This window comes from Maniola jurtina, chromosome 28 (genome assembly GCF_905333055.1).
Source record: "Maniola jurtina chromosome 28, ilManJurt1.1, whole genome shotgun sequence".
Taxonomy (NCBI): domain Eukaryota; kingdom Metazoa; phylum Arthropoda; class Insecta; order Lepidoptera; family Nymphalidae; genus Maniola; species Maniola jurtina.
In genome coordinates, this window is record NC_060056.1 from 3463117 (window position 1) to 3484773 (window position 21657).

General features: G+C 36.8%; 2 protein-coding genes and 1 long non-coding RNA gene across 4 annotated transcripts; 2 read left to right on the plus strand and 1 right to left on the minus strand.

Moving 5' to 3' along the window:
- Positions 1 to 334: 334 nt before the first annotated feature.
- LOC123879441 lies at positions 335 to 2838 on the plus strand. Its single transcript, XR_006798996.1, has 5 exons — positions 335 to 449; positions 782 to 1428; positions 1761 to 1854; positions 2314 to 2553; positions 2720 to 2838. It is a non-coding gene; the product is annotated as an uncharacterized LOC123879441 (long non-coding RNA).
- LOC123879406 (gastrula zinc finger protein XlCGF57.1-like) lies at positions 2137 to 15504 on the minus strand. 2 transcript variants are annotated; one of them, XM_045927096.1, is made up of 5 exons: positions 15416 to 15447; positions 14247 to 14730; positions 4354 to 4402; positions 2719 to 3445; positions 2137 to 2544 (listed from the first exon to the last, which is right to left on the minus strand). In XM_045927096.1, exons 2-4 carry the CDS (start codon positions 14673 to 14675, stop codon positions 2724 to 2726), a joined length of 1200 nt encoding a protein of 399 aa, XP_045783052.1. In that variant the 5' UTR covers positions 14676 to 14730; positions 15416 to 15447; the 3' UTR covers positions 2137 to 2544; positions 2719 to 2723. The 2 variants fall into 2 exon arrangements, with proteins under 2 accessions (XP_045783052.1, XP_045783051.1); XM_045927095.1 differs by lacking the exons at positions 2137 to 2544; positions 2719 to 3445; positions 4354 to 4402 and adding exons at positions 10227 to 11507; positions 13389 to 13437 and having other exon boundaries at positions 15416 to 15504.
- An 867-nt stretch (positions 15505 to 16371) lies between these two features.
- On the plus strand, positions 16372 to 21641 carry LOC123879410 (zinc finger protein OZF-like). Its single transcript, XM_045927103.1, has 5 exons — positions 16372 to 16588; positions 16938 to 17510; positions 19041 to 19089; positions 20440 to 20997; positions 21141 to 21641. Exons 2-5 carry the CDS (start codon positions 16998 to 17000, stop codon positions 21503 to 21505), a joined length of 1485 nt encoding a protein of 494 aa, XP_045783059.1. The 5' UTR covers positions 16372 to 16588; positions 16938 to 16997; the 3' UTR covers positions 21506 to 21641.
- The last annotated feature ends 16 nt before the right edge of the window (positions 21642 to 21657 follow it).

Consider the following 21657-nt stretch of genomic DNA (forward strand, 5'->3'; position numbering starts at 1 on the left):
TTTCTTGTTGGTTCTTCTCGGTAGGAACAGCATTCCGAACCAGTGGTAGATAATTTTGACGATTCGAAAGCACTTGTAAAAGTTTACTTGAATAAAAATGATTTGAATTTGAATTTGACTGATGCATCATCCTTATCAGTAAACTTCTTCGGGCATAGTGGACACAAATACAGTTTTCCACCTGTCTGAGTTCTCAAGTAATTCACTGAACACTTTTTCAATTTTAATTGTTAAAAATTTTAAAAATGTAGTTATAAAATATTCAAATGTTTTATATGGGCTTAATTAATCATGCCCATAGACAACAGTTTTTTTTTACCCTTTTTGTTTTTGTTTGTTATAATTATTTAATTTTTTGTCTAACTATGGCAATTCCTCACATGCTTAGTCAAATTACTATTCTTAGTATATTTCTTCTGACACACATCACAAGTAAATGTTTTAAATAGGTTTAATTTATTTATTTACTATAGTACCGCCCACAGAGTTACACATTTATTAAGTTATACATGCCACATTTAAGTTATACATGCCATAATCATAAATTAATCCTGGCATAGACAATTTTTTTTTTACTTTTTGTTTTTATTTGTTATAATTAATAAATTTTTTGTAGCTCAGAGAGCAAATTGGGAAACTGTAACACCTCCGGGTATACATTATCAATCAAGAAAATAAATAAACAAGGTTTCTAACTATGGCAATTCCTCACGTGCTTAGTCAAATTAATATTCTTAGTATATTTCTTCTGACACCCATCACAAGTAAATGTTTTAAATAGGTTTAATCCTGGCATAGACAATTTTTTTTTTTTACTTTTTTATTATCTCCCCGGGTATACATTATCAATCAATAAAATAAATAAACAAAATAAGGTTTCTAACTATGGCAATTTCTCACATGCTTAGTTAAATTACTATTCTTAGTATATTTCTTCTGACACACATCACAAGTGTACAGAGTATATCCCGTGTGAGTTCGCATATGATACGCCAGGCTGCTCCTATCGCCATAGTCCATCGGACACAAGCCACAAGCATACGGTCTGTCACCCGTGTGAGTTCTCATGTGACACGTTAGACTGCTCCGATCAGTAAACTTCGGGCATAGGGGGCACAAATACATTTTCTCACCCGTGTGAGTTCTCATGTAATTCACTATAGAATATTCAAATGTTTTTAAATGGGTTTAATTAATCATGCCATAGACAACAGTTTTTTTTTTACTTTTTGTTTTTGTTCGTTATAATTAATTAATTTTTTGTAAACCATAGAGCAAATTGGGCAACTGTTATATTATCTCCCGGGGTATACATTATCAATAAACAAAATAAGGTTTCTAACTATGGCAATTCCTCACATGCTTAGTTAAATTACTATTCTTAGTATATTTCTTCTGACAAACATCACAAGTAAATGTTTTAAATAGGTTTAATTTATTTATTTACTATAGTACCGCCCACAGAGTTACACATTTATTAAGTTATACATGCCACATTTAAGTTATACATGCCATAATCATAAATTAATCCTGGCATAGACAATTTTTTTTTTACTTTTTGTTTTTATTTGTTATAATTAATAAATTTTTTGTAGCTCAGAGAGCAAATTGGGAAACTGTAACACCTCCGGGTATACATTATCAATCAAGAAAATAAATAAACAAGGTTTCTAACTATGGCAATTCCTCACGTGCTTAGTCAAATTAATATTCTTAGTATATTTCTTCTGACACCCATCACAAGTAAATGTTTTAAATAGGTTTAATCCTGGCATAGACAATTTTTTTTTTTTACTTTTTTATTATCTCCCCGGGTATACATTATCAATCAATAAAATAAATAAACAAAATAAGGTTTCTAACTATGGCAATTCCTCACATGCTTAGTTAAATTACTATTCTTAGTATATTTCTTCTGACACACATCACAAGTGTACAGAGTATATCCCGTGTGAGTTCGCATATGATACGCCAGGCTGCTCCTATCGCCATAGTCCATCGGACACAAGCCACAAGCATACGGTCTGTCACCCGTGTGAGTTCTCATGTGACACGTTAGACTGCTCCGATCAGTAAACTTCGGGCATAGGGGGCACAAATACATTTTCTCACCCGTGTGAGTTCTCATGTAATTCACTATAGAATATTCAAATGTTTTTAAATGGGTTTAATTAATCATGCCATAGACAACAGTTTTTTTTTTACTTTTTGTTTTTGTTCGTTATAATTAATTAATTTTTTGTAAACCATAGAGCAAATTGGGCAACTGTTATATTATCTCCCGGGGTATACATTATCAATAAACAAAATAAGGTTTCTAACTATGGCAATTCCTCACATGCTTAGTTAAATTACTATTCTTAGTATATTTCTTCTGACAAACATCACAAGTAAATGTTTTAAATAGGTTTAATCCTGGCATAGACATTTTTTTTTTACTTTTTTGTTTTTGTTTGTTATAATCAATTAATTTTTTGTAAACCATAGAGCAAATTTGGCATATCTGTAACACCTCCGGGTATACATTATCAATCAATAAAATAAATAAATAAGGTTTCTGCAATGCAACGATAGAGGATAAAGAGCTGGGAACTTAAAAAAAAAAATAGGTTTAAGTTTAGATTAAGTATATTACAATATTAATATTATAAGTGATAGTTGTTAAGGTTGTTGCAATGTAAATAGCAACAGATAAAATAGTAATAAAAAAAAAAAAAAGGTTTCTAACTATGGCAATTCCTCACATGCTTAGTTAAATTACTATTTTTAGTATATTTCTTCTGACACACATCACAAGTGTACAGAGTATAACCCGTGTGAGTTCGCATATGATACGCCAGGCTGCTCCTATCGCCATAGTCCATCGGACACAAGCCACAAGCATACGGTCTGTCACCCGTGTGAGTTCTCATGTGACACGTTAGACTGCTCCGATCAGTAAACTTCTTCGGGCATAGGGAACACAAATACATCTCACCAGTGTGAGTTCTCATGTGCTCCTTAAATTTGCTTTTCCTTATAAACTTCCTCTGACATATTTCACAAGAAAACGGTTTGTGGCCAGTGTGAGTCATCGTGTGATAAATTAAATTGGTGTTATTCGTATATTTCTTCGGGCACAAGCTGCAAGCAAACGGTTTTTTATCCGTGTGAGTTCTCGAATGCTTCATCAAATACCGTTTCAATGTAAAAGTTTTCAAGCATACTCCACAAGTATACGTTTTCGCACCAGTATGTATATTCATGTGGTCGATGTAATTGTTCTTTCGTGCATATTTTTTCTGGCAAAGGTCACAGGAATATGGAGTTTCACCAGTGTGAGTTCGCATGTGGAGAACTAAGGCGCTCATGTATGGAAACTGTTTCTGGCAAATGTTGCAAGAGGGGAGTTCCTTTTGCTCAGTGGCTCTAGCGTGTCTCTGAATTTTCTTCGGCAAAGGAGAGTCTGAAAGGAAAAAAATCTTTGAAAAACCGGCCAAGTGTGAGTCAGACTCGCGCACTGAGGGTTCCGTACTCGGGTATTTTTTCCAACGTTTTGCACGATAAATCAAAAACTATATACATAAATCTGTTTTAGAATGTACAAGTAAAGCCCTTTCATAAGATACCCCACTTGGTATAGTTATCTTACTTTGAAAATTGATACATATTTTATTTATTTTTTAAATGATGTGACCACAAATTCGCGGTTTAAGATTTAATCCTGTACTTGTGCTATAAGACCTACCTAACTACCAAATTTCATGATTCTAGAACAACGGGAAGTACCCTATAGGTTTCTTGACAGACAGACAACAAAGTGATCCTATTAGGGTTCCGTTTTTCCTTTTGAGGTACAGAACCCTAAAAACTACTGAAAAATTATACTGTTTAGTCTGATTTTTAATTCTGTGGAATTATGATATTTCTTAATGTTACCAGAGATAAAGCAGTTCTCACAAATGAAGGTAACCTATTCAAATCACACTTCACACTAATATTATATAGACGAAAGTTTGTGTGTATGTGTGTATATTTGTTACTCTTTCATGCAAAAACTACAAAACGGATTTGGCTGAAATTCGGAATGGAGATAGATTATACCCTGGATTAACACATAAGCTACTTTTTATCCCGAAAATCAAAGAGTTTCTATGGGATTTTGAAAAACCTAAATCCAAGCAGACGAAGTCGCGGGCGCCAGCTAGTAAAATATAAAATAGGCTATGGATTCTAAGGATTGAAATTTTATTAATTAATTAGTGTGATAGAACACTATTTTCTTGCTTGCTTGGTGGCTGGCTTTTCCTGCTTGCTTAGCAGTGGGAGGTCGTCGGCCCTCATAGCTATTCTGAATGGTGTGAAGTCACTTACCGCCTGATGTGCAGTTCACGTTCACACTCGCGTCGTCGTACTGCTCCAGCTGCAACAGAGAAAAACATCAGAATCAATGCCACTGTCACTATATCTATATCTAAACTAACTATAGTATCTTTAAAACAAGAGTGAATAGGCACCTTCTAGGTAAACGCGTCCCACCTTAGACCACATCATCACTTTCCACCAGGTGTGATTGTGGTCAAGCGCTTAGCTATATTTTTTTATTTTTTTCCTTAAATCTGGCTTTACTCTGATTAGCCAATGTCAAGTTTGTAGTTATTTTCAAGTTATTGAATCTATACAAGTATGGACTCCGTCTGCGCCGGCGCCCGCCGACATACGCGCGGCGCCCCTTTAGAGCGCTTCCCAGTCAGTTCCACCACCAAAAAACACCAACTAACACAAAAACCATCCACTCTTAACAAAAAAAAACACTCCAAACAAGCACAGCACGCGCGCCAGCAAACGCCATCACAGACGGAGTGAGCGCTTAGCTATAGTGAATAAAAAAAAAAAAAGTTAATTCTGTCAGTTAGTTTTTAGTCTCTCTTATTTATTTATTTATTTAAACAGCTTTATTGCACAAAAAATACAAAGATAATAAATGATACAATTTTAGAAATGCAAAGGGCGACCTTATCACTAAAGTGATCTCTCCCAGGTAACCCGTATGTTCGAAACTACAGAACTATAAGACGAGGAGTCGTCGTGCAGCTTTATATTATACAATTAGGTATACATAAACATACACTCTAATAGGTACATACTATACAATAAATATCTAAATATATATATATATATATATATAAATATATATATATATAAATATATATATATCTATATAACAAGAGAACAAGAGAGAAGAGAGAAGAAGAGAGAGAGAGAGAAAGAGAGAGAGAGAAGAGAAGAGAAGAGAGAGAGAGAGAAGAGAAGAGAATATAACAAGAGAGATATATATATATCTCTCTTGTTATTTATACAGGTAACTCACTGTAATTTCCACCATTGTGTGTACCACGTCCTTGTCTGAAACACTCCCATGTTCAGATAACTCGTATTGCCTGCGTAGTTGAGCAATGTTGACACTAGAAGTTGGTTCTGTCTTGATGGGCATGACCATGTCCACGGTGTGTTCACTCAGATCATCACGGTGTAGACCAGTGCTGGATAGTTCTTCCTTGGGTATAACGTCGGTGTCATCATCACAGTCATCGGTTACCACTTCCTCGTCCAGGATTTCCTGCTTGGGTTCTATGAGGAAGTCGGCATCACATGTAGACTTGTGAGGTGCCTCCATCTTAACCTGTTTAAGTTAAGTTAGTTTTTAAGTTTTATATTTTAAACTAGCTGATGCCCGCAGCTTCGCCCGCGTGGATTGGTCAGATCCCCTGCAGCATCAGGATTGAGGAGTTGGACTCCAAATTTTTTATGAAACAATGTCGCAAAGTTCCTCTATCGATTAAAAAAGAAATGACGCAAATCAGTTCAGAAATCTCGGAGATTTCGGTGTACATGGGTAGAAAAACACAACTCCCTTTTTGAAAGTCGGTTAAAAAAGTAGCCTATGTCACTCCCTGGTCAATTCTCTACTTGTCTGTGAAAATCCCGTCAAAATCGGTTCAGCCGTTCCCAAGATTAGCCTTTTCAAACAGACAGACAGACAGACAGACAGACAGACAGACAGACAGACAGACAGACAGACAGACAGACAAAAATTTTAAAAACGTGTGATTCAGTTATAGTATCGTTCAAATAACCATATGACCTTAAAATGCGGTAGTTATTTCGAAATTACAGACAGACACTCCAATTTTATTTATTAGTAAGTATAGATTTTATATTTTAGGTTTTATATTTTTTATTTTTATTTTTATTATTTTTTATTTTTAGTTTTGTATAAGCGTCATTATTTGTAATACTATGTTTATGTGTCGGTTTCAACGAATAAATTTTGTTCTATTCTATTCTATCTTGGCGTGCTAAGTTCAACTTATTGCACTAGTTGCAACTTGCTCATGTTCTGTAAAACAATTTTTTTAATTGCACAATTTTTTACCCCACTGCAGCCAAGCCTAGGGTTATGATTTTAGCAGTCTATGTATGTTTGTATTGACATTCTGTGTGTTCCACCGTAGCGCCTAAACTACTGGGCCCATTTTGATGAATGAGGTATCAAGTGATTCGTCGTAAAGGTCCGGGTGACATAGGCTACACTTTATACGAAAAAATTGACCTAACAGATGTTACATCAAAAAAAGTGGAGGTTCGAATTTTTTTTTTTGCTATTGTATCAAGTGGGATGTCAAATGAAAGAGGAGAAAATTCTGAGTTCATAAATATAAATGTACTACAACATTAAAATATACCAAGCGACAGAAAAACAATTTTACTCTAATATTTCCACGTTTGTTAAGATGATCACAGTATAGTTTTCAACTTTATTTTGTTTTTAATTTATTCAAATACAAGTTAGCCCTTGACTGCCATCTCACCTGGTGGTAAGTGATAATGCAGTCTAAGATGTAAGCGGGTTTTAAACCTGGAAGGGATATGGGAGCTTTTATAAACCCACTAGCCGATGCCCGCGACTTCACCCGCGTGGATTTAGGTTTGGAATCCCGTGGGAACTCTTTGATTTTCCGGGATAAAAAGTAGCCTATGTGCTAATCCAGGATATTATCTATCTCCATTCCAAATTTCAGCCAAATCCGTCAAGTAGTTTTTGCGTGAAGGAGTAACAAACATACACACACACACACACACACACACACACACATACAAACTTTCGCCTTTATAATATTAGTGTGATACCTCCTTGGTTTCTACACTGACTGACTGAATTTCAGCCACAGCAACCAAAAATTCAAGTTGATCCGAGAGGGTTTCTGCTATTTGTTTATGTTTTAAGCAAACTAAGGAAAACACAACTATGTAAGAAGACGCACCCAGCTTTCATAAGTAGTGTTCTTCACAGATCTTTACGATTGTAAATTAAAAATTTATAACACCCCCCACAAGTGAAGGTTACAGTAACTAGAAAAGAGCTGATAACTTTCAAACGGCAGAACTGCTTGGATTATAGCTAAGAACACTCAATCAAGCCACCTTTCAAACAAAAAAAAACTAAATTAAAATTGGTTCATTAGTTCAGGAGCTACGATGCCACAGACAGATACACAGATACACACGTCAAACTTATAACACCCCTCTATTTGGGTCGAGGGTTAAAAATTCAGGTTGATCGGAGAGGGTTTCTGCTATTTGTTTATCTTTTATGCAAACTAAGGAAAACGCAACTTTATAAGACGCACCCGGCTTACATAACTAAGTAGTTTTCATCACAGATCTTTATAAATTACCTTGCCGTGGCCGCGTGAAATTCACAGTTTACAGTTCACACCATGTTTACAGGTATTACATATTAATATTAATATAAGATGTTTACAGGCACTGAACTGTTAGATGAGAACGAATTATAAATCAATACCGGTCCGTACCAGGATCCATCACAATTCACATTTTAATTAGACTAGTTAACAACCAACTTCTTATTTTGCTTCTAGTAAATAGTAACAACAATCAATAAAATAATCCACAACAAATATATTAAGTAGGTACCAAAAACCAATTTGTTATTGGTCTGTGTTTGTCACGACGGTCTGTGGTTGTGGCATTGTGGTTTGTCCCAGAGCCGTTTTTTTTTTTCTTTAAATTTGGCTTTACTCTGATTAACCAATGTCAAGTTTGTGATATTTTCAAGTTATTGAATTTATACAAGTATGGACTCCGTCTGCGCCGGCGCCCGCCGACATACGCGCGGCGCCCCTTTCGAGCGCTTCCCAGTCAGTTCCACCACCAAAAAACACCAACTAACACAAAAACCAGCCACTCTTAACAAAAAAAAACACTCCAAACAAGCACAGCACGCGCGCCAGCAAACGCCATCACAGACGAAGTCCCCAGAGCCGTACAACACAACCAGTTAATGAAACAAAAAAATTAATCTGTGGTACGGCAGACTAACACACGAAGGAGAATCCAGAGTCGTAAAAAAAATCAAGACAACTGAGAAATGCTGAGAAAATTGAGGGGTCTCTCCGTCACTCGCTTCATACAAACGTAGTTCCAATTTCATATGAATATTAAGCAACCAAAGTGCATGAAATTTTGCAGACATATTCTAGAAACTAATATCTATGTCTGTGGTTTTCCAGATTTCTGTTAAAATATTAGGTTTCAAAGTTACGCGGTCTTAAAAATTTACATACAAATCTTTTAGGTCCTGTAATTTTAAAACTACATATTTTTAGAAAAATCTAAAACACCACAGACACAGATATTAGTTTCTAGAATATGTCTTCAAAATTTCATGGACTTTGGTTGCTTAACATTCAAATGAAATTGGAACTACGATTGTATGAAGAGGTGACATAACCACATCCTTGGGAAAATTCCATATGTGAACAATTCTGTTGGTCAGAAAGCGTTTTATTGGATTTGACGATGATAATTGATATTGTAGCTTAATATCACTACGTACAAATAAACACCATTAAATAACAAGTGTAAATTAAAAATTTATAACACCCCCGACAATTAGTGAAGGTTACAGTAACTAGAAAAGAGCTGATAACTTTCCAACGGCTGAACCGATTTTCTTGGACTATAGCTAAGAACACTCTCGATCAAGCTACCTTTCAAACAAAAAAAAATAAATTAAAATCGGTTCATTAGTTTAGGAGCTATGATGCCACAGACAGATACACAGAAACAAGGAACATACTACTCTCGAACGAGAGCACAGAAACACAGATACACACGTCAAACTTATAACGCCCCTCTTTTTTGGGTCGGGGGTTAATCATACATAGGGCAATTTTGGTCTAAATTAAACACTTAAGAAGATCAACTATTTTATTTTGTTAAGGATTAATACTATGTCAACAAAACATCTTCGAAAGTAAAGCTTTGTTTTAAACCACGTTTAAAAATCATAAAAATGGTAATTGTGAGGCTCAATTAGGAGGAGTAATTGATCTTAAAAGATATCACACTTCACACTAATATTATAAAGGGGAAAGTTTGTGTGTGTGTATGTCTGTTACTCCTTCACACAAAACCACTGGACGGATTTGGCTGAAATTCGGAATGGAGATAGATAAATAATATCCTGGATTAGCACATAGGCTACTTTTTATCCCGGAAAATCAAAGAGTTCCCACGGGATTCCGAATAACCTAAATCCACGCTAAAATATTCGGTTTCAAAGTTACGCGGTCTTAAAAAATTTCATACAAGTAAAGACTTGAATTACAGGGGCTCAAAGGAGCCCCTGTAATTTTAAAACTACATACTTTTAGAAAAATCTAAAACACCACATATACAGATATTAGTTTCTAGAATATGTCTGCAAAATTTCATGGACTTTGGTTGCTTAATATTCAAATGAAATTGGAACTACGATTGTATGAAACGAGTGACGGAGAGAGCCCTGTTAATTCAAATAATTACCTACAATTTTCGTAAGGATCTCTAATTTTTGTGTAAATGAAATATAGGCTATTGTCGCTTTTTACTAGTGAAAGAATTTTTAAAATCGGTTCAGATCCCGTGGGAACCCGGGATAAAAGTTGCCTATGTGTTAATCCAGGGTATAATCAATCTTCATTCCCAATTTCAGCCCAATCCGTCCAGTAGTTCTTGCGTGAAAGAGTAACAAACATCCATACATACAAACCCTCGCGTTAATAATATTAGTAGCATGGTAATTTTGAATAATGGCCGATTCACACCAAGCACGTACACGTGACACGTGCGTAGTGACGCGCGTAAACCCCTAACACACTGGGTTACGCATACGTCCACGCTTTACGCAAGCGGTGTGCCATGGTTCATACAGTTCCATACATTACAACGCAATGGTACGCGCTACGTCTACGCTTACGCAGCCTGTGTGAACAAGCCATAAATTGATTTGATTTGATAGAACCCGGGTTCATTCCAAATCCGATGTAACTTTGCTGTGTTGTTAAATTACTTTTCTTTGTTTTCTGACATTGCCATGTCACGTGAAAAATACCTAACACCCACATGAGTTCTCATGTGTCTGGTTAAACAACTTTTTTGTGGATAGTTCTTCTGACAAACGTCACAAGGAAAAGATTTGACGCCCGAATTACTTCTCATGTGTCTAGCTAAACAACTTTTTTGTGAAAATTTCGTCTGACAAAAGTCACATGAGAGAGATTTAACGCCCTCATGAGTTTTCATGTGTCTATTCAAACAACTTTTATGTGTATAATTTTTCTGACAAATTTCACAAGAAAATGGTTTCTCGCCCATATGAGTTCTCATGTGTCCAGCTAAACAACTTTTTTGTGTAAATTTCGTCTGACAAAAGTCACATGAGAGAGATTTAACGCCCTCATGAGTTCTCATGTGTCTAGTCAAACAACTTTTATGTGTATAATTCTTCTGACAAATTTCACAAGAAAATGATTTCTCGCCCATATGAGTTCTCATGTGTCTGGCTAAACAACTTTTTTTTGTGAAGTTCGTCTGGCAAAAGTCACAAGAAAGAGATTTACCACCCACATGAGTTCTCATGTGTCTAGCTAAACAACTTTTTTGTGTATAGTTCTTCTGACAAATGTCACAGGAAAATGGTTTTTTGCCCATATGAGTTCTCATGTGTCTATTTAAGGTACCTATTTGTGTAAATTTATTCTGACAAATTTCACAGGAGTATGGTTGATCACCCCTATGTGTTCTCATGTGTACAGATAAGTAATGTTTTTGTGAAAAGTTCTTCTGACAAATTTCACAAGAATACCGATGATCGCCCTTATGAGTTCCCATATGTGTAACGAGACAATCTTTTCGTGAAAAGTTCTTCCGACAAATTTCACAAGAAAACGGTTTTTCATCGGTGTGAGCTATCATGTGCCTTATTAAATGGCATTTTTGTGTGTATTTATTTTTACAAATGTCACAGGAATACATTGTCTTACTAATGTGAGTCCTCATGTGGCAATCTAAAGTTCTTTTGTTTTTAAATTGTATCTCGCAAATATTGCAAAATGAAAGTAACTCTTTCTTAGCGGATTTACGGCGTTGGCTCTGTGAACATTTCTTCGGGGGAGGAGCTTCTGAAAATAAAAAAAAACAATTTCAAACTAACTAGTATTGGCGTCACTCAGAAAAGCCGGTATTATTTAAATATTTTTATCGAATTATTGGAATGTCCTCCCAAAACCAACACAAAAAACACAACTTCAATGTGTAGAGGTTATCCGAGAGTTTTAATCTCAACAAACTAATGCCAAAATAAATAATTTAATTAGAGCACGATTGCTATCACGACATCTAATTATCCAGTTCACAATCCAAATACCGAAAATATGCGATATCGCCCCGAATCTCAGATGGAGACTAAACTAAAACCTTCAAAACACCCATATTTATGCAAGTTCAATCTTGTTGGCCTCCTAGCAACAGATTGTATGACATCGAATGAGCCAAATATCGATTTTATCAAACTACCTTCATTAGATAAATTAATAATTTTATATTATTGTTGACAATTCAAATCAATTTTTAAAAGTAACCTTACACTAGATAAAAGTGTTTGTGCTACTTTATTTTTATATAGGTCACAACAACATAGTGAACTGTAAGCATATTAGAATAAACTAACAACAGTTATTGGACTGTAAATTAGATTTTGATTAGATAGACCAAAAAAGCTTGGATCTGACTCGCTCTAGCAATACACGGCGCTGCAATTGCTTGTATACAGTATGGCATATTATTGTAAACTAGAGGATGCCCGCGGCTTCGCCCGCGTGGATTTCGATTTTTTTAAATCCCGTAGGAACTCTTGGATTTTCCGGGATAAAAAGTAGCCTATGTCCTTCCCCGGGATGTATCCCATGTCTGTACCAAATTTCATTAAAATCGGTTCAGCGGGTGGGCCGTGAAAACATAGCAGACAGACAGACAGACACACTTTCACATTTATAATATTATAGTATAATAGTATATAGTATGGATTAGCCCATAGGCTAGATGGTAATAGCAATAAAGCTGCCATTACATAATGGAGCTTTATGGTAAGAGAAAAAAAAACTAACTAGAAAAGTGCAGCAGGTAGAGGGTACTTCTACACCGTATACTTGTAGAAAATTTAGAAAAAACAAGAAACAGTTAAAAATTATTTTGCTATAATCCGCCAACAGGATAAATCTGTATGGTCAAACATGCAGTTACAGGCTAAGCACCGCTTACCTCCCCAACCAAGCAATAAAGCCAAGTTCCCAAGCAAGCACTGCCACCACCATTCACATGCAACACCACACAAGACTTTTCCACTACTCTCGACGCACGTTTCGCCCCGACACCGGAGCATCCTCAGGAGATTTCGACTTTACAATACAGCATTGCTTGCTTGGGAACTTGGCTTTATTGCTTGGTTGGGGAGGTAAGCGGTGCTTAGCTTGTAACTGCATGTTTGACCATACAGATTTATCCTGTTGGCGGATTATAGCAAAATAATTTTTAACTGTTTCTTGCTAAACATGAACTTCCGCAAAGTAACGCCTGATTCTATCCAATATTTAGAAAAAAGTTATTAGCTTTATCTCATGTTTTTTTTTAAATGGTCATAGATGCATAAATTAACAGCACTGCTTTTAATTAGTTGTAACTAGCCGATGCCCGCGACTTCGCCCGCGTGGATTTAGGTTTTTTGAAATCCCGTGGGAACTCTTTGATTTTCCGGGATAAAAAGTAGCTAATCCAGGATATTATCTATCTCCATTCCAAATTTCAGCCAAATCCATCCAGTAGTTTTTGCGTGAAGGAGTAACAAACATACACACACACACATACAAACTTTCGCCTTTATAATATTAGTGTGATAGTGTGAAGTGTGATAACTCAATACTTATCATCATGACCTGCCAGTGAATAGGTTCTTACCTGAACCGTATCATGGCTTTGAACCCTGTGTACTGCGATGCAACACTTACCGTGTGATGTGCAGTCTGTGTTCACACCCGCGTCGTTGTACCGCTCTTGCTGCAACAAACACAAGCCACATCTAACAGCTCCTTCAGACATACATCGCTGTAAAGATTTTAAGATATGGAGCCCCAGCCCAATAATATTTGCCACCCCATTAATTAACAAACAACTTCCCAGGACTAAGACCTTCTCCCACTGTAATATTTTTCGGAAGGACCACAAGTAAGAAAAAAAACTCACAGGAGTTTTTTTATTTGTTCATTTATCTTACAGGGACTACGGGAAGGGTCATGGGACCACAATTAAAAAATATAAGAAAATCTACATGCAGATATCAAATTTCTAGGCCCAGCAGTTTTAGCTGTACATTACATCAGGTCATTAAGTTTCTCGTGTTATTTATACAGAAAACTCACTTTAATTTCCATCTTATTATATTCTTTTAAAATTTATAACTTAGGTATTTTTTCATATTCCTTAGGTTAGCAATTATATTATATTTTATATTTTACTGTACGACTTATGTTTATGTTAATGTATGCTGTGACTGCCCGTAAGTGGAGTTGCATAAGAGCCCTAGAATTTAAGGAACAACATGTATTTAATCTAAATGTGTAACTCTGTGGGCGGTACATAAATAAATAAATAAATAAATTAATAAATTAATCTGCACAACTGAGTGTTCCACAGACAGATAGACAGGCAGATACACACGTCAAACTTATAACACCCCTCTTTTTGGGTTGGGGTTAGTAAATAAATAAAAACCTAATATGCAAAATCTTATGTTTCTAGGTCCAGAAGTTTGAGCTTGTATGTTATGAGTCAGTTAGTTTTTCATGTTATTTATACAGGTTACTCACTTTAATCCCTACCACTGAGTGTTCCACACACACATCCTTGTCTGGTGAACTTGTATGTTCAGATGACTCGTATTGTCTGCGTATTTGAGTGATGTTTTTACTTAAAATTAGTTCTGTCTTGATGGGCATGACCATGTCCACTTTGTGAACACTCAGATCATCATCAAGGTGTAAACTAGTGTTGGTTAGCTCTTCCTTGGGTATAACGTCCGTGTCATCCTCACAGACGTTGGTTATCACTTTGTCTTCCAGCACTTCCTCCTTGTATCCTATGAGGAAGTAGGCATCACATGTAGACTCGTGGGTTAGTTCCTCAATCTTAGGTATGATGTCCATGTTATCCTCACAGTGGTCGGTTATCACCAGGTCGTCTATCATTTCCTCCTTGGGTTCTGTGAGGCAGTCGATATCATATGTAGACTTGTCCATCTTGGAGTGATAAGTTCAAATTATTGCACTTTGTGCTTCTTCTGTTGACTGTTACTGCTAGCTTTCCCAGTTGCTAGATATTTTTCAAAATGTTGCTAGATTGCCAGTTTTTTTTACCCCAAAAAGTTGCTAGATAGTGCTAAATGTTAAAACTTAGGCAAAGAATATTTAACGAACTTGGTATTATGGTAAGTGACAATAAAATGACAATTTCTAAGAATCATTTTTATTTTCCTTAATTCTAACATTGTTAAAGTTAAAAATGTCTAAAGTATCGGTGTACGTCATTGAATAAAAAAAATGTGGTTAAAGAATTTAATCTCAAAAGAATTTATAATAAGAAATTAATAAAGTAAAAGATAAAAATAATTTAAAAACTAATTAATTAAATAGGAAGATTTCGATGGCTGGGGTTCCGGGTCTTGCGCTGGTTTTGAATATTTTTCCGCAGTACCCATTTTATGCAGAACATCTTTAGGCAAAACACAGTTATAGCAACATTTACCACTTTTCCTGAGGAAGTCTCTACTGCGGAGGAATGAGTTCAGAGTTAACAAACTTAGCTTATTTTTCACTAAATTCATTTGAGAGAATAACCTCTCTACCTCTGCATTTGAATGAGGCAGTGGAAGTTGCTAGAAAAAGTAGCTAAAAAGTTTAGCTACAAGTTTCATTAAATTGTGGCTGTCTGTCACCAAATAATAGCTAGATCTAGCTATAAAGTTGCTAAGTTGGCATCACTGCATCAAAATATTCTTCTACATTTTCCAATTTTTTTTTTTTTTACTCTCGTCTGGCTTTACAAAAATTAGCCAATGTCACGTTTGTAGTTATTTGTAACAAGTTAGTTAAACTATTCAAGTATGGATGGACCCCGTCTGTGCCTGCACTCGCCGACATACGCACGGTACCCCTTTGGAGCGCTTTTCAGTCAGTTTAAAAAAAAAACACTCCAAAAAGGCAGAGCACGCCCGCCAGCTAACACCAACACAGACGAAGTCCTTTCTAGGTTTACTCAGCCAATCTTTTTTTTTTCTCTCTCGTCTGGCACGCGCGCCAGCAAACGCCAACACAGGCGAAACTGTCAGGGCTGGTCTTATGTTATTAATCTGTGTCTTATAACGTAGTGATTGCATACTCTATGGCCGGTCTGTGGATTTTCTATTTTTTTAAGGGGCATGAGACCGGCCTGCCCGCGAAATTCGAATTTAATTTAATTTTTCACAATTTGTAAACTAATACAGCAACGTAGGCTTATGGCATTTCAATTGCGACAATAACAGTATCATCCTCACAGGTTTATATAAAACTCTTTACTTGAAAAGGTCTAGTTTAAGAAATTAATTAAAGTATCGACTACTCTCACAAATTAGTCGATACTTTAATTAATTTCCTTTTCAAGTAAAGATTTTTATATAAACCTGTGAAGTTGATACTGTTATTGTCGCAATTGAAATGCCATAAGCCTACGTTGTTGTATTAGTTTACAAATTGCGAAAAACTAAATTAAATTTGATTTTCTTTTAACTGGTTTTTTTTACCTTTTTAGCCTATATGTAGAGCTTACCAAGAGCTTACCAGGTTTTCCTTTTTTTTTACTGACTTTACGGCTCTGGGCCCAGGGTTTCCGCATGAATTGAACCACAGACCAATAACATTGTCAAAGAAAGAGGTGGCCAAAGATACGTTTTTTACCCTTTCTAAGCCTTTACCTTTACTCTATGAATATTAATTTGCAAAAATAAAATACAAACATTGCAAAAAGATTACAAAGTGCCTACCTACTCTGCCTCTTGATTTAACCAAAATTCAAACAAAACCCTCTTCAAGTTTCACTTTGCAGGCATACCTAGTACCCACTACCCACCTATTGTTATTCAGTGTGTTTCAGTGCAAAGAGTTTTAGTCACGAGGTACATTACTAGGCATCTACGTTTTCAGTAAATTTTTGTCTCTAAAGAGAGACATTCCTTAATCCTTGGATCCTTAGCCTTCATATTTCTTTTATTAACCCCCTACCCGAAAAGAGGGTTGCTAAAAGTTCGACGTTTGTATCTGTCTGTGGCATCGTAGCTCCTAAACTAATGAACCGATTTTAATTTAGTTTTTTTTTTGTTTGAAAGGTGGCTTGATCGAGAGTGTTCTTAGCTATAATCCAAGAAAATCGGTTCAGCCGTTTGTAAGTTATCAGCTCTTTTCTAGTTACTGCAACCTTCACTTGTCGGGGGTGTTATAAATTTTCAATTTACACTTGTTTTTCAGTAAATCGTCACAGAAAAAGCACATGAGCGAACTTGCAATAAGTTGAACTAACACTCCAAGATGGATGAACTAACCCACAAGTTTACATGTAATGCTGACTATCTCATTGAACCAAAGAAGGAAATTTTGGACGACGATTGTGAGGATGACACAGACATTAAACCTAAGATTGAGGAACTAACCCACAAGTCTACATGTGATGCCTACTGCCTCGTAGAACCCAAGAAGGAAGTGTTGGACGAGGATTGTGAGCATGACACGGACCTTATACCTAAGATTGAAAAACTAACCTACGAGTCTAAATGTGATGCCTATTGCCTCATACAACCCAAGGAGGAAGTGATAACCGACGACTGTGAGAATGACACAGACATTATTATACCCAAGGAAGAGCTATCAAACAGTAGTCTACACTTAGATGATGATCTGAGTGAAGACAACGTGGTCAATGACCATGTGGTCATGCCCATCAAGACAGAACTAATTTTCAGTAAAAACATCGCTCAAATACGCGGACAATACGGGTCACCAGACAAGGATGTGTATGTGGAACAGTCAGTGGTAGGAACTAAAGTGAGTTATTTACATACTAGCCGATACCCGCGGCTTCGTTTGCGTGGATGCAGGTTTTTAAAATTCCCGTGGGAACTCTTTGATTTTCTGGAATAAAAAGTAGCCTATGTGCTAATCCAGGATATTATCTATCTTCATTCCAAATTTCAGCCAAATCCGTCCAGTAGTTTTTGCGTGAAGGAGTAACAAACATACACACACACTCACACACATACAAACTTTCGCCTTTATAATATTAGTGTGAAGTGTGATGGAGGTTTGTTACAATATTTTTTGGTGCAATGCCTAAGTTATTTTATCATGTGTTATAGCATGCTATCCTGCGGGAACTATTTGTTTTTTCTGTCTGTCTGTTTGTCGGACAGACAGACAGACACACTTTCGCATTTATAATATTAGTGTGGATTAATTGCCATTATTATACATACTTGTGGAATAAATTGCCCAAGGATGTGGTCATGTCAAGCTCTGTTAACCAGTTCAAGAATAGATTGGACAAACATTTGGACAACTCGAAGCACTTCTGATATAGACGCATCAGTGAAAGCCGCTTAGTCTATTATAAATAACTAGAGGATGCCCGCGGCTTTGCCCGCGTGGATTTCAATTTTTTAATCCTGTAGGAACTCTTTGATTTTCCGGGATAAAAAGTAGCCTATGTCCTTCACCGGGATATACCCCAAGTCTGTACCAAACACTAAAATCGGTTCAGCGGTTGGGCCGTGAAAACGTAGCAGACAGACTGTCAGACACACTTTCGCATTTATAATATTAGTATGTATAATAATAAATATTGCCGGGGCGATATAATTGGAAAAACTAACTGCCTTAATAATATGTAATTAACCCATAGCTGGAATCACTGGGTCTAGAAATATAAGATTTTGCACTGCAGTCCAGTGGTCCTGAAATACAATGCTACCTAATTAAAATGGTAGTCCTTTTTTTTTTAATTTATAGACTAACTAGAGGATGCCCGCGACTTCGTCCGCGTGGATTTTTTTTTTAAATAATTATTTAATTTATTATATTATTTAAATTTAGGGTTTTAAGGATCCCGTGGGAACTGTTTGGATTTCCGGGATAAAAAGTTGCTTATGTCAATTACAGGGATGCAAGTTACCTCGGTACCAAATTTCATACAAATCGGTCAAGTCTTTAGGAATCCCGCGGGAATTTGTTTTTCCGGGATAAAAAGTAGCCTATGTCCTTCCCCGGAATGTATCCTAAGTCTGTACAAATATTCGTTAAAATCGGTTCAGCGGTTGAGCCGTAAAAGTGTAGCAGACAGACAGACACACTTTCGCATTTATAATATTACTAGTATGGATGTTTTGCTGCAATCAGACCTGCTAGCAAGTGATGATGCAGCCTAAGATGGAGCGTGCTTGCCTAGAAGTTGCCTATTCACTCTTGACTTGAAGGTACCCAAATGTGGTAGGGAAAACTGATGCCGGAAGGGTGTTCCGAAATGTGTAAATAAAATTTTATTTTATAAACGGGCCCTGAAACATGGCTTGTTTGTTGCAGTCGGAGCGGCGCGACGACGCGAGTGTGGAAGCGGCAGGCGCATCACCACGTAAGTGTGGACTTACATGTCCATCACTTTAAAGGTGAACGCACACTTATCCGAGCCGAACGCGTCTAACGAGTCGAAGGGAACGAATTTTAGAATTCTGTGTATGAAATCTCATGAAACCTCGCACACTTCCCTGCGTCGAATCGTCCGAATCGGAAGTGTGCTACGTTTCATGAGATTTCATACACAGAATTCTAAAATTCGGCTCGGATAAGTGTGTGTTCACCTTTAAGTCGCATCGGTCATTTGCGCAGATAAGTGCAACCTAGCACAGACTAAAACTGAATGTACACCAATGAAATACAGACCTTATTGCGGGACTTCGTCTGTGATGGCGTTTGCTGGCGCGCGTGCTGTGCTTGTTTGGAGTGTTTTTTTTTTGTTAAGAGTGGCTGGTTTTTGTGTTAGTTGGTGTTTTTTGGTGGTGGAACTGACTGAAAAGCGCCCTAAAGCCAGATTTAAAGAAAAAAAAAATACCTTATTGCTGGACGTTAAGATTTTAAACACAAAAACAACTGAGACTGATGCTATCTCGCTCTTACTTCGCGCGGACGTGCGCTGATTGGCTGAGATATTTGACCTCCCGGATTGGAGGCGGAGGTCTTTACCACTAGGCTAGATCAGATTAAATATCCCTTTTTTTTTTCCTTTAAATCTGGCTTTACTCTGATTAGCCAATGTCAAGTTTGTAGATAATTTCAAGTTATTGAATTTATACAAGTATGGACTCCGTCTGCGCCGGCACCCGCCGACATACGCGCGGCGCCTCCCTAGAGCGCTTCCCAGTCAGTTCCACCACCAAAAAACACCAACTAACACAAAAACCAGCCACTCTTAACAAAAAAAAACCACTCCAAACAAGCACAGCACGCGCGCCAGCAAACGCCATCGCAGACGAAGTCCTAAATATCCCTTATTATTAGGCATCAAGCCTGTGAAAGCTGTGATAGCCTAGTGGTTAGAACGTCCGCCTCCTAATCGGAGGTCGGGGGTTCGATCCCGGGCACGCACCACTAACTTTTCAGTTATGTGCGTTTTAAGCAATTAAATATCACTTGCTTTAACGGTGAAGGAAAACATCGTGAGGAAACCTGCCTGGAGAGTTCTCCATGTGCTCAAAGGTGTGTGAAGTCTGCCAATCGGCATTGGGCCAGCGTGGCAGACTATAGCCTAAACTCTTCTCATTCTGAGAGGAGACCCGTACTCAGTAGTGGGGCGGAAATGGGTTGATCATGATTAGGCATCAGTTTCATAAATCATTATTACCCGACTACGGCAAAGCCGAAAGGAAGGGTTATGATTTTAGCAGTCTATGTATGTATGTATTTAAATTAAGATTTTTACTTTCAGACCCATTTTTGCTGAACATTTGCATGCTGACTCGACCCCGTAGAGCTGCTGAGAAAAAAGAGCTTCCCTATTGCCATGTCTGTAAGAAACAGTTTAATTACAGAAGCGGCCTAGATCGCCATATGACGACTCACACTAGTGACAAACCTTTTTCTTGTAAATCATGCCAGAAAAAATTTACAAGTGAAAGTTATTTAAAAAAACACATGAGGACTCACACTGGAGAGAAACCTTTCTCCTGTCACCTATGTCAGAGTCAATTCACACTAAAACAAAGTTTAACTAGACACATGACGATTCACGACGGAGAAGAAAGTTTTTCTTGTGGTCTATGTCGTAAGAAATTTACACAGAAAAGGAATTTAACAACACACATGAAGACTCACACAGGTGAGAAAATGCACTCTTGTAACCTGTGTCTGAAGAAATTCAAAGTGAAAAGTAATTTGACAGTCCACATGAGGACTCACACTGGTGAGAAAATGTATTCTTGTAAACTGTGTCAGAGGCAATTTACACAGAAGAGCAATTTAACAGTTCACATGAGAACTCACACAGGTGAGAAAATGTATTCTTGTAACCTGTGTTCGAGGAAATTCACAGTGAAAAATAATTTAACAATACACATCATGAAAACCCACGCGGATGAGGAAATTCACAGTGAAAAATAATTTAACTATAACACTTGAGAACTCACACAGGTGAGAAAATGTATTCTTGTAACCTGTGTCAGAGGCAATTTACACAGAAAAGTAATTTGACAGTTCACATGAGAACTCACACAGGTGAGAAAATGTATTCTTGTAAACTGTGTCAGAGGCAATTTACACAGAAAAGTAATTTGACAGTTCACATGAGAACTCATACAGGTGAGAAAATGTATTCTTGTAACCTGTGTCAGAGGCAATTTACACAGAAAAGTAATTTGACAGTTCACATGAGAACTCATACAGGTGAGAAAATGTATTCTTGTAACCTGTGTTCGAGGAAATTCACAGTGAAAAATAATTTAACAATACACATCATGAAATCTCACGCGGGTGAGGAAATTCACAGTGAAAAATAATTTAACTATACCCATGAGAACTCACACAGGTGAAAAGTGAGAACATGTATTCTTGTAAACTGTGTCAGAGGCAATTTACACAGAAAAGTAATTTGACAGTTCACATGAGAACTCATACAGGTGAGAAAATGTATTCTTGTAACCTGTGTCAG

Coding starts and splice junctions, on each gene's coding strand:
- LOC123879406 (XM_045927095.1), bottom strand. CDS start 14,675: ATGGACAAGTCTACATATGATATCGACTGCCTCACAGAACCCAAGGAG. Junction 13,438..14,246: donor ACTCAGTGGTAGGGATTAAA/GTGAGTAACCTG, acceptor TGTTTGTTGCAG/CAAGAGCGGTACAACGACGC. Junction 11,508..13,388: donor CACAGACTGCACATCACACG/GTAAGTGTTGCA, acceptor TTTTATTTTCAG/AAGCTCCTCCCCCGAAGAAA.
- LOC123879410 (XM_045927103.1), top strand. CDS start 16,998: ATGGATGAACTAACCCACAAGTTTACATGTAATGCTGACTATCTCATT. Junction 19,090..20,439: donor AGCGGCAGGCGCATCACCAC/GTAAGTGTGGAC, acceptor TTTTACTTTCAG/ACCCATTTTTGCTGAACATT. Junction 20,998..21,140: donor TCACATGAGAACTCACACAG/GTGAGAAAATGT, acceptor GAACTCACACAG/GTGAGAAAATGTATTCTTGT.